The sequence below is a fragment of the Anomaloglossus baeobatrachus genome, chromosome 4 (genome assembly GCF_048569485.1).
Source record: "Anomaloglossus baeobatrachus isolate aAnoBae1 chromosome 4, aAnoBae1.hap1, whole genome shotgun sequence".
Classification (NCBI taxonomy): Eukaryota; Metazoa; Chordata; class Amphibia; order Anura; family Aromobatidae; genus Anomaloglossus; species Anomaloglossus baeobatrachus.
Genome location: NC_134356.1, coordinates 505752938 through 505770140, shown reverse-complemented (window position 1 = coordinate 505770140; position 17203 = coordinate 505752938). Strand labels below are relative to the sequence as shown.

At 51.8% G+C, this 17203-nt stretch overlaps 1 protein-coding gene across 2 annotated transcripts in view; it reads right to left on the bottom strand.

Annotated features, from left to right (window-relative positions):
* Positions 1–17203, bottom strand: part of TRPM7 (transient receptor potential cation channel subfamily M member 7) — a 227669-nt gene that overhangs the window by 84502 nt on the left and 125964 nt on the right. For both annotated transcript variants that reach the window (XM_075345830.1, XM_075345831.1), the window contains 3 exons: positions 14833–14988; positions 14066–14200; positions 10963–11091 (listed from right to left, as the gene is read on the bottom strand). In XM_075345830.1, coding sequence (XP_075201945.1) covers positions 10963–11091; positions 14066–14200; positions 14833–14988 — 420 coding nt within the window. The remainder of the gene's footprint in view (positions 1–10962; positions 11092–14065; positions 14201–14832; positions 14989–17203) is intronic.

Genomic DNA, 17203 nt, shown 5'->3' with positions numbered 1-17203 from the left:
TATAACTAAAATGAGAATGCATGAGTGGATGTGTGCCTCCTTCCACACAAAACATAAAACTGAGGAGCCCGTGATGCACGGGAGGGTGTATAGGCAGAGGGGAGGGGTTACACTTTTTAAAGTGTAATACTTTGTGTGGCCTCCGGAGGCAGAAGCTATACACCCAATTGTCTGGGTCTCCCAATGGAGCGACAAAGAAATATATATATAAATACTTATCTATTCCGGCACCCTAGGGGGACCAGCACCGGGTGACCAGTGTGGCTTACCGACCGCTAACAAGCGGAGTGTGTGTGTCCTCCAGATTCCCTGCCTTAGGTCCCCCGGAGCTGCAGAGCTGTTCACTGAGAATCCTCCACCGGCAGAATGCCAAAAAATGGCTGCCGGAGCTCTCAGGGGAGGAGTGGAGCCGTGGGCGGCGCCAGGAAAGTGCGGGAATCTGGGGTCCCCACAGTGATCAGTGAGGGGGGAGGAAACATGCAGGATGCTCCAGCCCTCACATCCGACGTCAGGTCGGCAGTCCCGCCCTTACCCCTGACAGGCAGGCCCGGGGGCGGGATTTTTGCGACTAAGCCGCGATGAAGCCGGGGACTAAATTTGAGACCGTGCCCGACAAGCAGGCACGGTCGGCGCGGAAGTCCGCCGGCCTTCTCAATTCAGCAGCTGCCGCAGCGTCCGGGAAGAAGGTGCGCTCCTGCACAGTCCCCAATGGGGACACAGAGTACCTTTGAGATGCAGGGCCCGGTCCCTGAGGTTGAATAGACTCCGGTCCGGCAGATTCCCACAGGGGCTGCGGAGGGAGCACGGTCCCAGTAAATGGATGACCGCTCAGGATCCCACTTCTCCCAGAGCCGCTAAGGGATGGTGAAGGAGACGGCATGAGGCTCCGGCCTTTGTACCCGCAATGGGTACCTCAACCTTAACAACACCGCCGACGTAGTGGGGTGAGAAGGGAACATGCCGGGGGCCCCGTGGGGGCCCTCTTTTCTTCCAACCGACATAACTAATATGAGAATGCATGAGTGGATGTGTGCCTCCTTCCACACAAAGCATAAAACTGAGGAGCCCGTGATCCACGGGAGGGTGTATAGGCAGAGGGGAGGGGTTACACTTTTTAAAGTGTAATACTTTGTGTGGCCTCCGGAGGCAGAAGCTATACACCCAATTGTCTGGGTCTCCCAATGGCGCGACAAAGAAAATGGCGCTATCAGGATCATCACTGCCCTGTTCTCCAGGATTTACTTCAACACGGCTGGAAACAGGCTATGAGTGGAGAGGTACAACAAGGTCACATCTACATTCGAACAGCAGGGCGTCCACCACATGAGGCTGATCCCGAGGATTTAGAGAACAGAACCAGTGAACCTTACTTCAGGTCACAAAGAGGTCTATTATCGGAACACAGGCAACGTATATCGAAGTGGCGATGGACCGACGGAGGACCCATCCCCCCTCTCAACCGGCTGCTGCCGAAAACAGTCCAAACCGATTACTCTTCTCTATATAGGAACTAACGACCAGACAGGGCAGCCACCTCCATCCCAGCCCCTGGCGCCGGTGGTAAGGAGAGATGGGGGGGCGGGGGAGGGAGCCCACGCGCAGACTGAACCCTTGTTGCGGTGGGAGAGCACTTGCGGCCGACCAGCCTTTACCTGGTCCTCGCAGGCTCCACACCACGTCCTCGCGCTTGGAATCAGTCCTGGTGTCATCGGATGATGGTGTGCCGAACGCAGGCAATGACCCCCGTGGGTCCGCTGCGGCAGCTCCACGGCACCTCAGCCGACCGCAGCAGGACCCATGCCGCTGCCAGAGCCGGCCAGCCTGGCGCCGGATTTGAATCTTCGGCCCATCAGGACCATCCTGGATCTCTGGAGGCTCCCTGTTCAAGGACAGGAAACCAACTGATGCGGGGAGAGGTACCGCCCCTTTTTATCCTGGAGGTTTCCTTTCCTTGAAGGGCGGATCCCCTCTCGTGGTGCTGTCATGGGTGCTGGAAAAAATAATTAGAAGAGCCAGGAGTAACGGGAAGTAAGGAGATTTGCAGGTTACCCCTCCAACGGTCACAGATTACAGATCTAGCTCATGGACTGGAGTCCTACCAACCAATTCTTCCACCTTAATTTCTAGTCCCTTGTTGGTCACCACCCACGAGAGTTTGGACCTGCGGATATATGCACAGGTACATCCGCAGGTTTCCTGCAGCTGCTCGACGAAATCCGCAGCTATTTTTAGCTGCAGTAGTACAGCGAAAAAGAGAATTTTGTTTACTTACCGTAAATTCTTTTTCTTATAGTTCCGTCATGGGAGACCCAGACCATGGGTGTATAGCTACTGCCTCCGGAGGACACACAAAGTTACTACACTCAAAACGTGTAGCTCCTCCCTCCCAGTATATACACCCCCTGCTAGCCAGTCCTAGCCAGTTTAGTGCAAAAGCTGAAGGAGGACATCCACCCACAAGAAGAGACAGAGTAAAAACCGGAAGAACCGGAACCTCTGTCTACAACAGGGGTGGGGAACCTCCGGCCCGCGGGCCGTATGCGGCCCGCCATGACCTTTTCTGCGGCCCCCGGGCACATTCCACAGTCCACAGAGCTCGGGAGGCAGCAGCGTCTTGCTTGCTGCTGGCCCTTTAAACCCTGTATGGCTTACGTCCTCATGCTAGCGTGAGGACGTACTTTGTGGGTGGAGTAAGCGCTCAACTCGCTCTTTTTCCACAGAAGAGAAGCTACTACCTCAGCGTCCGACAGGTGTGTTTGTGCTCCCATGCCTGTGTGTGCCCCTGCACATCCCCACTGCAGCCTGTGCTCCGTGCAGCGTCCCATCCACCTTGCGCATCCCCACTGCAGCCTGTGCTCCGTGCAGCGTCTCATCCTCCTCACTCTCCCCCACGGCAGCCTGTGCTCCTCACTCTCCCCCACGGCAGCCTGTGCTCCTCACTCTCCCCCACGGCAGCCTGTGCTCCTCACTCTCCCCCACGGCAGCCTGTGCTCCTCACTCTCCCCCACGGCAGCCTGTGCTCCTCACTCTCCCCCACGGCAGCCTGTGCTCCTCACTCTCCCCCACGGCAGCCTGTGCTCCTCACTCTCCCCCACGGCAGCCTGTGCTCCTCACTCTCCCCCACGGCAGCCTGTCCCCCTGTGGCCTCCCCACGGCAGCCTGTGCCCCTGTCGCCTCCACACTGCTGCCTATGCCCCTGCGGCCTCCACACTGCTGCCTGTGCCCCCCTGGTATGTCAGAACCCCTAGCAATGTCCTTATATTTCTCCCAGCCCTCCCAAGTGATATATAATCCTCCCCAGTGATATATAATCCTCCCCAGTGATATATAATCCTCCCCAGTGATATATAACCCTCCCCAGTGATGTCTAGTCCTCCCAGCCCTCCCCAGTGATGTCTAGTCCTCCCAGCCCTCCCCAGTGATGTCTAGTCCTCCCAGCCCTCCCCAGTGATGTCTAGTCCTCCTAGCCCTCCCCAGTGATGTCTAGTCCTCCCAGCCCTCCCCAGTGATGTCTAGTCCTCCCAGCCCTCCACACTGCTGCCTGTGCCCCCCTGGTATGTCAGAACCCCTAGCAATGTCCTTATATTTCTCCCAGCCCTCCCAAGTGATATATAATCCTCCCCAGTGATATATAATCCTCCCCAGTGATATATAATCCTCCCCAGTGATGTCTAGTCCTCGCAGCCCTCCCCAGTGATGTCTAGTCCTCCCAGCCCTCCCCAGTGATGTCTAGTCCTCCCAGCCCTCCCCAGTGATGTCTAGTCCTCCCAGCCCTCCCCAGTGATGTCTAGTCCTCCCAGCCCTCCCCAGTGATGTCTAGTCCTCCCAGCCCTCCCCAGTGATGTCTAGTCCTCCCAGCCCTCCCCAGTGATGTCTAGTCCTCCCAGCCCTCCCCAGTGATGTCTAGTCCTCCCAGCCCTCCCCAGTGATGTCTAGTCCTCCTAGCCCTCCCCAGTGATGTCTAGTCCTCCCAGCCCTCCCCAGTGATGTCTAGTCCTCCCAGCCCTCCCCAGTGATGTCTAGTCCTCCCAGCCCTCCACAGTGATGTCTAGTCCTCCCAGCCCTCCCCAGTGATGTCTAGTCCTCCTAGCCCTCCCCAGTGATGTCTAGTCCTCCCAGCCCTCCCCAGTGATGTCTAGTCCTCCCAGCCCTCCACACTGCTGCCTGTGCCCCCCTGGTATGTCAGAACCCCTAGCAATGTCCTTATATTTCTCCCAGCCCTCCCAAGTGATATATAATCCTCCCCAGTGATATATAATCCTCCCCAGTGATATATAATCCTCCCCAGTGATGTCTAGTCCTCGCAGCCCTCCCCAGTGATGTCTAGTCCTCCCAGCCCTCCCCAGTGATGTCTAGTCCTCGCAGCCCTCCCCAGTGATGTCTAGTCCTCGCAGCCCTCCCCAGTGATGTCTAGTCCTCCTAGCCCTCCCCAGTGATGTCTAGTCCTCCCAGCCCTCCCCAGTGATGTCTAGTCCTCCCAGCAATGTATATTCCTTCCAGCCCTCCCCAGTGATGTATATGCCCTCAGCATCTCCTGTGATGTATATGCCCTCAGCATCTCCTGTGATGTATATGCCCTCAGCATCTCCTGTGATGTATATGCCCTCAGCATCTCCTGTGATGTATATGCCCTCAGCATCTCCTGTGATGTATATGCCCTCAGCATCTCCTGTGATGTATATGCCCTCAGCATCTCCTGTGATGTATTTACAGCAGTCCCAGCTGACACAAACGTGGAAAAACAGTTGTGAGAAGCAATAAGATCAATATTGAATAATATAGCCGCACCAAAAACAAGAAGCTTCAGCCGCCACGATGAGTTAATTGTTTGACTAAGTATAGCAGGGTAATTTTAAGTTGATAGTTTTGTGCGGCCCCCGAAGGTTGGTAGAAAATTCCAAATGGCCCTCGGCATTAAAAAGGTTCCCCACCCCTGGTCTACAACAATAACAGCCGGTGAAGACACCGGAACAAGAAAACTGCCAACAGGCAATAGGGAGGGTGCTGGGTCTCCCATGACGGAACTATAAGAAAAAGAATTTACGGTAAGTAAACAAAATTCTCTTTTTCTTTATCGTTCCTATGGGAGACCCAGACCATGGGACGTTCCAAAGCAGTCCATGGGTGGGAATAAACAGACAACTGAGAAGCAGGCAAAACCTAACTTCACAAATGGGCGACAGACGCCTGAAAGATGCGTCTGCCTAAGCCCGCGTCTGCCAAAGCATAAGCATGCCTTGGATAGAGCTTCGAAAAAAGTATGCAGACTAATTCGAGCTGCAGTCTGACAGACCTACTGAGACGTAGCCTGGAGCCTGAAAGCCCAAAAGGCACCGACAGGTCTGATCAAATGTGCTCTGATCCCCGGCGGGGAAGGCACTTGAGTACACTTGTTGGGCCTCGGAAATGGCCGACCTAAGCCAACGAACCAGGGTCGGCTTAGATGCCGAGAGACCGCTACGCTGACTAGCGGTCAGCACCAGAGAGAGGTGCACTGCCTAATAACGGCGGTGCAAGACACATAGATCCGGAGCGTCCGCACCAGATCCAGGATATGCAACGCTTTCTCAAGCGATGAACAGGAGCCGGACAAAAGGAAGGCAGGAAAATTGCCCCGGATAAGGTGGAAGCAGTAACCACCTCAGGGAAAAAAGTCCGGAGTCGGACGGAGACCACCTTGTCTTGATGCAAAAGGCCAAGAAGGGGCTGACTCAGAGAGAGTACAGCCAGAACTCTCTGGCGGGAAATTATAGCCACTAGAAGACTACTTTCTGTGAAAGATGAAACAAAGAAACCTCCCTAAGAGGCGCAAAGGGGGGTTTCCGGGAACCGAGAGGACCGGATTAAGGTCCCAGGGCTCCATAGGCCGCAGGAAAGGCGGAATAATGTGAGATGCGCCCTGAAAGGAGCGCACCGGAGCCAGCCGGACGATACGCCGCTGGCACATACTGACAGAGCCGAGACCTGTCCCTTAATGAGGGATAGTCCAAGCTGTAAACCGGACTGTAAAAGAGACAGGAGGGTCGGCAAAGCTAAAAAGGTCAAAGGACACTTTGAAGCTCGAGTCATAGCGGAGATGACTTCAGGAAGGATACCAGAAGTCGCCAAGATCCAAGACTCAAGAGCTACGCCGTCAATCTGAGAATCCAGAATTCTGACGGAAAAAACGGACCCTTTTGAGAAAAGGTCTGAACGGTCCGGAAGATGCCATGGCAACCCAACGGACAGAAGGAGCAGGTCAGGGTACCAAGCCTGCCTGGGTCAGTCTGGAGAACGAGAATGACCCGACGGCCCCCTTAACTGATCTTGCGCAGGACTCTGGGCAAGAGGTAGAGACGAAGCTGGGATCAAACATGAACCAGTGTGCCTACCGCAAAACCTGAGGATTGTGGACCACGGTTGGACAGCTGAAATATACTGCCTCGCAGTTTTCACATCTAGGATGTGGGCTGCGGATATGGTGGACTAGGAGTCCCTTGTCCACTGAAGAATGATGAGCCGCCAAGATTGCCAGACGGCTGAATGTCCCGCCCTGGAAGTTGATGTAGGAAAACGCTGTCACGTTGTCCGACTGGACTCGAATGTGCCTAGCCGCCAACAGATGGTGAAGGCTTAGAGAGCTAGAAATACAGCTCTGATTTCCAGCACATTGAACCAGAGGGCTGATTCGGACAGAGTCCAAGCGCCCTGCGCTCCACGGTGGAGATATACTGCTCCCAAGGCGGAAAGACCAGCACCCTGGTGAGGATCACCCGGGACGGGGCCAGGAAGGAGCATCCCTGAGACAGAGTGGCCGAAACCACCACTGCAACGAGCCCCTGGTCAGTGGCGAAGCCACCACTCCGAGAAGGAGGGAGGTCGCGTGTACAGCGGAAACCCTCCAGTCTCAGAGGACGCAGGAGAAACTGGGCAAGGAATCGCTTCCTTTGACGCCACCGTCTGACCAGCACCTTATTTGGTGTCTGATAGAACGACGTCGACCGCCAGCGGAGGGACTACTGATCGACTAAGAGCAGCTTCACAAGTGCCGACAGAGTCTCGAATTGCGTCCCTGAAAACCTCTGGTGCGAAGTCAGAGTGGACCTGGACAGAATGACAAGCCACCCGAATAGATTAGAGTGGCGAGAGTAAGCGAAGTACTCTACTAAGAGTCTGCACTGGATGAAACCCTGAGAAGAAAACCGTCCAGGGCAAACGATCACTGCCAATCCCTAGGGGTGCAGGACCCTAATCACAGCAGCCCCAAGGAGAATACTCGAGGGGCCGTGGCTAACCCCAAGGGAAGAGCCACGAATTGGACCACTCCGATGGCAAAACGTAGTCAACGCTGGTGTGAAACTGCGATTGACCCTTGCCGAAAGGCATCCCTGATGCCGATGGCTGCTAGGGAATCTCCTTGGGTTCTTGATTGATCCGGTGAAAAACACACGGAACAAGACCGAGACTCCATGTGAAAACGCCACACCTGACCATGCTTGAAAAGCTAAAGATCCAGGTCGGAAGGCACCGCCCTCTTCGGGGACTAGAAATAGATTTAAGCAAAAATCTCAGAACCGTTCCCAGTCGGGAACCGGAACAATTACTCCGTTGGCCTGCAAGAAATGCCACGGCCTGTGAGAAGGCGGCGGCCTTGGAGCCGGGAGGAGTTGTCAGAAAAAATCTGTTTGGCGGGTGGACAGAATTCCATCCTGTAGCCATGGGAGATATAAACTCGCCCCCACTGAACGGAGACGTGGTAGAACCATACGTCGCCAAGTGGAGAGAGCCTGCCACCGACCAAGGAGGTGGTTGGCGTGGCCAGATAGCTCGGAGGAAGCTGACTCCGTGGTAGCATCTCCTGCGGTCTTCTGAAGACGCAGCTTCAAGCCATTTGGTTCTATGAACTAAGGCCGAGCTAGAGGACGATCAGAAGGAGGAACGGAAACCACCGAAACCTCAACTGATTCCTGCCCTGGTTTAGGTTTGTGGCAAGGAAGAACTCTCCTCGCCGAGAGCTTCCTAAATTTCATCTAGTTGGTTCCGAAGAGACTGGTCCCACCAAAGGGGAGCCCAGCAAGGAACCTCTATAGAGGCATCTGCCTTCCATTGCCGAAGCCACACCTGCGGATAGCGAGGAAAGTAGCCAAAACCACCGCTGTGCGGTGTCCAGCATGGCAGACTGGGCAGAGGATGGAAAGACTGAAGTCTGGAAGTTCAGGCAACCGTCTTGGGCATAGAGTCCCTGTGAGGGAATGCATCTCCTCTGAGGAGCCATCAGCCACTGACATAACGGTCCGGGCTGAGCCACCTGAGGTGAATGAGCCCACCTCTTGACCACCATTGGTGGACGGGGGAAACCCAGTCCTCAGAATCACGCTTCATGGGAAGCGACTGTCAGAGCGGACCCTGGGCTGGTCACAGGGGCCTGAAAACTGGAGTGGTTAAGGAACACACGTTGTGTTCACCTAGATAAGGTAACTCCGGCGGATTGAGGTCCAGTACAAAATTAATGTACCGTGGGATCCTTATAGAGGTGCCGTCAGCCACTGATACAACTATCCGGGCTGAAAGTCTGGACACCGGAGTGGCCACGCTTGGCGAATGAGTACACTCCTTGACCACCTCTGATGGGAGGGGGAGACAGGCAGCAGAACCCCGCTGTGGGATCTGCAGGACAGGCTGCGGGCTTGGACGCAGCGGGCTGAAAACTGGAGTGGTTAAGGAACACACTCCTCGTCTTGTTAAAGGTATACTGATGCCTTTTTGCCAGCGGGGAATACTCCCCTGATACAGGCGGATGGAGGTCCAATACAAGTATAATGGACGCAATCTAATCATTCGCATCCCCGTCATCTACGGACGGATCAAAGTACGTAAAGCAGCGTCCGAGCCCCTGATAGAGACATCCTCCTCGTCCAGTGAGTCAGCTCGTATCGGAGCTGCGGGACGGGGAGGACAGGGGACCCTGCGTCTCCCTGTCAGGAGGACGGGGTCTGTGAGCTTTGCTGAGCAAGCAGAAAACGCCCTGAGAAGGGGGTTGCATGCTCAGCGGATGCCGGGACAGCCGACCCCTGGAAAAAGAGATTCCCCCAGGGGTCAGCCACCGAACCCGGAGCAGCTGGAGGGACCATGCATGAGCCTCCAAGCTGAGGGGCCACAGCGGTTATGAGCTCGGTACAGCCGTACGAGACTACCAGCAGTGGATAATAAAAAACAGCCTGCAGCCTCGCTCTGTGAGACCTGCTGCAGAGGTGGGGGGCTCTGTCTAGAATGTCTAGAAAACACAAGACAGGGGTTCAGCCTGGGGAGACTCCAGGCTGAGGCACCACCACCTAAGAACCATTACAGTATGGGTCTGTGCCGGTTCAGGCAATATGAGCCTACATGCAGAACATGTAGTGTACAGCCTTGGAGCTTTGCTCCTAGTGAGACATGCTGCTGAGGAGGAGGTTCTATAATAAAGAATTAACTCCTTCACAATGCCCTGATAGTATATAAAAGTGCACAACCAGAGGTTGTGACTTGTCAGGCCGCTATTGTGAGTGCCCCCCCAGGTTCCAAGCCTGGACCCCCAGCCAGATATTCACTCCCTCTGCACTGCAGAGCAGCCAGCGCCGATCAGCGTACTAAGAACGCTGAGAAAATGGCGCTAGAGTGAGGGGGGAGGGCGGGGGTTAACCCAGGAGCGGGAATCGGAGGGCTAAGAAATGTACAGGGGAGGGAATCATCTCCTCAACAAGGAGTGTCCTCCCCTGTGCAGAGCGGCGGTTGGGCGGCGCTGCAGCGTCCCCCTGCATGACTGACATGCAGGGGAACGAGACGAAACTAGGCCGCGGCTGAAGCCGGGGCCTAGAGTTAAACATGCGGCCGAAAATCAGGCATCATCGGCGCGGTACACAGAAAAAAACAGTGGAACCGGCCGGAAACACAGTAAAAGCAGCATTATCAAAGTCAAACACTGTCCCCCTAATAAAGTGCCCCACATTGCAGAAGGACCCTCTGAATAACGTCTCTATACTTAGCTTTGAGACGCAGGGTCCAGTCCCTGGGTGGGGTGGGGGTCCAGTGCTCCGTCCAGCAGGGTCCTGTCAAAGGGCTGCGGATGGAGGCCGGTCTCCTGCAAAGCAGTGAGAACCGTGTTGGCTCCCACTTCAAGCCAGAGCCCCAGCATGGGATGGTGAAGGAGCGCGGCATGAAGGGCTCTTGCCCTGAATCAACCTTAACAGCACCGCCGCCAGGGGGGTGTGAAGGGACATGCCGGGGGTCCAGTGGACCCGCTTTTCTTCCAAATCTGTTTAGAAAAAATGAAAATCAAAAAAGGATGCATGTGTGTGTGTGATCCTCCTGACACAAAGCATGAAAACTGGCTAGGACTGGCTAGCAGGGGGTGTATATACTGGGAGGGAGGAGCTACACGTTTTGAGTGTAGTAACTTTGTGTGTCCTCCGGAGGCAGTAGCTATACACCCATGGTCTGGGTCTCCCATAGGAACGATAAAGAAATATCTGCAGTAAACCTGCGGGCATTCATGCGGCTTACCTGCGGAAGTCCTGGCCTCTATCTCCATAGTGGAGGGCCGGGATTTCCACAGGTAATTCTGCAGACATAATTGACATGCAATTACGTGTGGCTGCGGGACATCCGCAGCATGTTCCGCAGCCGCATGTATCCGCAGCATGGACACAGACACTCCCCATGTCCCATAGGATAATACGGGGAGTGTCTGTACATGCTGAAACCTGCGGATTTATCTGGAAAATCCGCGGATTTTCCGCAGATAAATCCGCAGGTTTAATTTCCTGTGGGCACATAGCCTAATAGCGGTGGTAAAATAACGTGGCCTATATAGAAGCATGACTCCAGCAAATACAATTGGCAAAAAAAGGTTTGCATATTCTACTTCTGTGTCCCGGAATAAAATTAACTTTAACAAGATATTGTTGGTATCTGAATGCTTCAAAATAATCAAAATTAAACACCAACCTCTCGAATCTTTTCAATGGCTGAGGTGAAAATGTAGGCAATGACAATCCACTCCTGGGGAGAAGGCAATGGCTCCAGCTTCACAAGGACCACAAAAGTGAAAAGCATGAGAAATGCCAAATAAAACAGCTGGAAGAAAAAGGGGGAGACAAAATCCAACAATAATGGTACAATCATTACCTTATTAAAAATGTGATACATTATGGGAGATGCAATATATCACTGAACACTGGATAGAGCAATCTACTCATGGCCAGTTTTTTTTCGGTTTATAAACCCCCCCACATTACACCCCACAGTGTGCCCTGCTTAAATTTAAGGGGGCTCTGGTCAGAGGGAAATAATTGTAGGAACTTCAATGTGTGATTGTAGCCACAATAATGGTTCTATTGGCAAAATAATCATTAATCTAACCTCAACAAGCTGGTAAGCCATCCTGAAAACCTACTTTGCTTTAGTTCTCGGCAGAGACATTCTACAGCTGCAGTCACCTATCTACGAGCACAATCTGTTACTCTTTATTCAGAAAAACTAGTCCAGGATGCAATTACTAATATAATGACATGCAGAACAGACTAGAGAGCACTTTACACAATAACAGGTTGTGTAAATGAAATCTCATACACCTTTGGATGAATACACTGCTGTTCTTCCTGAGGACAGGGAAATTAGCATGCAGACTAAAGAGTGGCCACATTATAAATTCATTATATTAAAAAACAGTGAAGCCATGTCTGTACTGAAGTCTTAACAGGAGTTCTGAAAACTGAGAAATGGGAAAGCCCAAAAACGGAATCAAGAGCAACTAGGATATCCCATTAGGCACTGTAATAAACTAAAAAACTGTCGTGCTTCAATCGTGTAGGGTATCGGATCGTGCAGTGTGTGGCTCAGAAGCTACATATGGCTCGCAGTTGTCTTGTAGCTTGGTGCATAAGCAATAGGGGTAGCAAACAGCTATGAAGAGCAGGTCCCTAGATGGTGACTTTTAACAGTAGCCCAACATAGAAGAGCAAGTGTAAATGGTGGTAAGGTAGAAACCCCTGGATCTTGTTATATTGCCTTGGTGCGATTCCTCTGGAAAAGCTTTGGCTGTCATTATATTGGTAATAGAGCCTTTGGGTATCACTACTGCCATGTTGGTAAAGCCGAACGTGGCCCGTGACCCGCCGTCAGAGCCGAACGTGGCCCGCCGTTACAGCCAAATGTGGCCCGCGACCCGCCGTCAGAGCCGAACGTGGCCTGCAAACGTGACTCACGATCCTTTTTCGGAGCGGATTATGGCTCTCAAGTTCAGAAAGGATGCGCATTAAATATCAGATATGTAAAAGAGAAAATGCAAAGAGCATTTTAGTTAATAGGAAACCTGTCACATTGAAAATTCAGCGAGATCTGCATACAGCACATCAAAATGGGAGAAAGAGCAGAATGATAATGCAAACACATTATGGGTAGCATATTTATCCAAAAACATGATGCTGAATGATATACAGTTTAGTTAGAAAAGTTCTAGTATAACCTGTATTTCACTGATATCAATCTGTGCTTCGTAGTTAAGTGGGTGGTCCGGATGGTCCTAATCTCTGATTGACAGAACTATCTGTATACACACTCTTACATTAAATGCTGTCAATCACAGATTAGGACGGCCTACTTGACTATAAAACACAGAATAAGCAGAGATTAGAAATGCTGTATATTGTGTCTTGATCTGTTATTTAAAAAAACCAGACACTTATAAATAGGGAAAATATGTCAAAATTATCTAAAAGAAAAAACCCTGCCTTTATTATCAGCTAATCACATCCCAGTTTTCATTTTACTAGAAGAGTCTAAAAAATGAAGCTGTACTGGGATTAGTTGCTATGGACAGTTTTCCTTCAGTTTTAAAAGGGGTTATCCAGGTTTGCTTTTTTATCAGTATTGGGCTACATTGGGGCAGATAAGTAGATAGTAACTACCTACCTGCCCTGCTGTCAGCCCCTCTCCCCTGGCTCAGAGCGGTCATGTGACCGCTTCTGCCGGGATTTTGGTGCTTCCTGTGATGTCACGACAAGTGCAGGAGCTTATGCTCGCCTTGTAGACTGGCATCACAGCCGACATGTAGCTGCGTGTGTTGGGGCCTGCAGAGCCCCACAGGTGTGGTGTGGCCTGCAGAGCCCTACATGTGTGGTGTGGCCTGCAGAGCCCTACATGTGTGGTGTGGCCTGCAGAGCCCTACATGTGTGGTGTGGCCTGCAGAGCCCTACATGTGTGGTGTGGCCTGCAGAGCCCTACATGTGTGGTGTGGCCTGCAGAGCCCTACATGTGTGGTGTGGCCTGCAGAGCCCTACATGTGTGGTGTGGCCTGCAGAGCCCTACATGTGTGGTGTGGCCTGCAGAGCCCTACATGTGTGGTGTGGCCTGCAGAGCCCTACATGTGTGGTGTGGCCTGCAGAGCCCTACATGTGTGGTGTGGCCTGCAGAGCCCTACATGTGTGGTGTGGCCTGCAGAGCCCTACATGTGTGGTGTAGCCTGCAGAGCCCTACATGTGTGGTGTGGCCTGCAGAGCCCTACATGTGTGGTGTGGCCTGCAGAGCCCTACATGTGTGGTGGGGCCTGCAGAGTCCTATGTGGGGCTGTTCCTTACAATGCTGTAGAGATGAGAGGTCAGTGCTGGGCAGAATACTGACAGCCAATGTGTGCAGAGGGTGGGCAGGGGGCGGAGCTGGACAGTGAGGCTGGGCGGTGCCAGCTCTGACTGAGGTTTGGCATAGGAAGATGTCATGTTTGGTTGAGCTGCAGGTAAACAAAGTGACTGCAGAGAATAAAGGGATAATTCAAGAGGAAAAAAAGTTAGGAAACAAAAAAAAAAAAATGTAGGGGTGTTTTATATGACAATACAGAACAGATTAGCTTAAAATAAAAAAAATCTGGAGTTTATGTCGGACAATTCCTTTAATAAATGTTTGGCATTAGGTACATGAGAAAAAAAGTCAGAAATTTAAATCAGAAGTCTTCATGTCAGAGCCACTGTCTACGGAGAGGACAATAGCAATACATGTACTTGGGAGTAAACGTCCTGAAGACAAACATCTGTTTTCAACCACTATTTCTACTCACTGTGTTAAACCAAAACTTCACGATTGGCGCATGATAGAAGGCGTAGAACTTCTGGGTAATGGGAAGACGGCGGGTTTTTGTTTGAATCTCAATTTCGTTTTTTACATCAGAGTCGTGGGCTTCCTTAAATACACTCTGAAAACAGAAACAAGTTATATGTTAAACATTAGGCTCAATAAAATTCTAATCTGTTTTAGGTCTTGGATAAAAAACACTTCAAAAGTATCCCAGATATACGATCATAACGAAAGGTGGAGAATCGCATCTATTAAAAGGGTTGTCCCCCGCTTCTTTCTTGACAAACCAAGCACATTATATAAAACTATAGGAAACCCTATTCTCGTGTGATCTACCGAGGCTCAGGTGTGTCGATTGTCTTCTCTTCTGGTGGGGTTGGCAAGGGATAAGACGGACACCGCTGCGGCAGCCACTCGTCAAATCAGGAGAGTAGTACAGCAGGAAATCAGGAGGGGGGGGGATTTGGTTTTCTATATTTGCAGACTACACAGAGCCCAATGTTATATTATAAGGGTGAAGAAAGGATGAATGCCATGAGCAGGCATCAGTAAACCTTCAATCAGGTTTTCATCCCCCCCAATCTACGTGCAGTAATGGGAGGTGGGGAGATGCCAGTCTAAAAACCCAGTGTAGAACGTGCGAATTCTCCTGTTGGTTTCTACGCTGCATCTATGTCATAAATGATACTTGTGTACAAGAAAAGATGACATGAGCTTGCCATCAGACGGCCTTTAAGGTTGCATACCTACCATAGCAATATTCTCTGGTACATTTTGAAAATTATGCTCACTGTCATCCATTGACATTTGATGGTCATCCTGAGATTGTGGTATATGGGACATTTCTGCCTTTGTTTTATATTCAAGCATGAGTATTGCAGGAGGGATCAAAATGCTCAGAATCACCTAAAATATTACAAAACGACAGAAATGGGTCAAAATGAATTCATCATGGAACTAATGATTATATATATGAAATATAATAATATGAAATATAATATATGAAAAAGCTAATGAATTTTATAGCAAAGTACAAAAATCAAATATTAGACGGTGGGTTGAAATCATCCTGTTTTAGTTCTTAGTATATCATTCAAACTAAAAGCAATAAAGAAGGGAATTTTGTTACTTACCGTAAATTCCTTTTCTTCTAGCTCCAATTGGGAGACCGAGACGATTGGGTGTATAGCTACTGCCTCCGGAGGCCACACAAAGCATTACACTAAAAAGTGTAAGGCCCCTCCCCTTCTGGCTATACACCCCCCGTGGGATCACTGGCTGATCAGTTTTAGTGCAAAAGCAAGAAGGAGGAAAGCCAATAACTGGTTAAACAAATTCAATCCGAAGGAACATCGGAGAACTGAAACCATTCAACATGAACAACATGTGTACCCGAACAAACCAAAAATCCCGAAGGAAACAGGGGCGGGTGCTGGGTCTCCCAATTGGAGCTAGAAGAAAAGGAATTTACGGTAAGTAACAAAATTCCCTTCTTCGGCGCTCCATTGGGAGACCCAGACGATTGGGACGTCCAAAAGCTGTCCCTGGGTGGGTAAATGAATACCTCAAGTTTGGACTGTAAAAACAGCCCTTCCCTACATGGAGGCAACCTCCGCCTGCAGGACTCATCTACTTAGGCTGGCATCCGCCTAAGCGTAGGCATGCACCTGAAAATGCTTGGTGAAGGTGTGCAGACTCGACCAGGTAGCCGCCTGGCACACCTGCTGAGCCGTAGCCTGGTGCCGTAATGCCCAGGACGCACCCACGGCTCTGGTAGAATGGGCCTTCAGCCCTGATGGAACCGGAAGCCCAGTAGAACGGTAGGCTTCAAGGATTGGTTCCTTGATCCATCGAGCCAGGGTGGATTTTGCAGCCTGCGACCCCTTGCGCTGACCAGTGACAAGGACAAAGAGTGCATCCGAGCGGCGCAGGGGCGCCGTGCGGGAATGTAGATTCTGGGTGCTCTACACCAGATCCAACAATGCAAAGCCATTACATATCGATGAAATGGATAAAAGGAAGGTAAGGAGATATCCTGATTGTGATAAAAAGGGGATACCACCTTAGGGAGAAACTCTGGGATCGGGCGCAGCACTACCTTATCTTGGTGAACACCAGGAAGGGAGCTTTGGATGACCGCGCTGCTAGTTCGGACACTCTCCGAAGAGACGTGACCGCTACCAGAAAGGCCACTTTCTGTGAAAGTCGAGAAAGTGAAACATCCCTCAGAGGCTCGAAGGGCGGCTCCTGGAGAGCAATTAATACCCTGTTCAGATCCCATGGGTCTAACGGCCTCTTGTACGGAGGGACAATGTGATAACCCCCCTGCAGGAACGTGCGTACCTGAGGAAGTCGTACTAGGCGCTTCTGAAAGAATACCGACAGCGCTGCGACTTGTCCTTTAAGGGAGCCGAGCGACAAACCTGTTCCCAATCCAGATGCAGGAAGGGAGGAAAAAGGAGACAATGCAAATGGCCAGGGAGACACTCCCTAAGCAGAGCACCAAGATAAGAATAACTTCCACGTCTTGTGGTAGATCTTGGCAGACGTCGGCTTCCTAGCCCGTCTCATGGTGGCAATGACGTCTTGAGATAATCCTGAAGACGCTAGGATCTCGGACTCGATGGCCACACAGTCAGGTTCAGGGCCGTAGAATTCAGTGGAAAAAACGGCCCTTGGGACAGTAAGTCTGGCCGGTCTGAAAGTGCCCACGGTTGGCCGACCGTGAGATGCCACAGATCCGGGAACCACGACCTCCTCGGCCAGTCTGGGACGACGAGGATGGCGCGGCGGCAATCGGAGCTGAGCTTGCGTAGCACTCTGGGCAACAGTGCCAGAGGTGGAAACACATAGGGTAGCTGGAACTGCGACCAATCCTGAACTAGGGCGCCTGCCGCCAGAGCTCTTTGCTCGTGAGACCGCGCCATGAAAATCGGGACCTTGTTGTTGTGCCGAGACGCCATTAGGTCGACGTCCGGCATCCCCCAGCGGCTACAGATTTCCTGACACCATTCTGGGTGCAGAGGCCATTCCCCTGCGTCCATGCCCTGGCGACTGAGGAAGTCTGCTTCCCAATTTTCTACGCCCGGGATGTGAACTGCGGATATGGTGGATGCTCTGT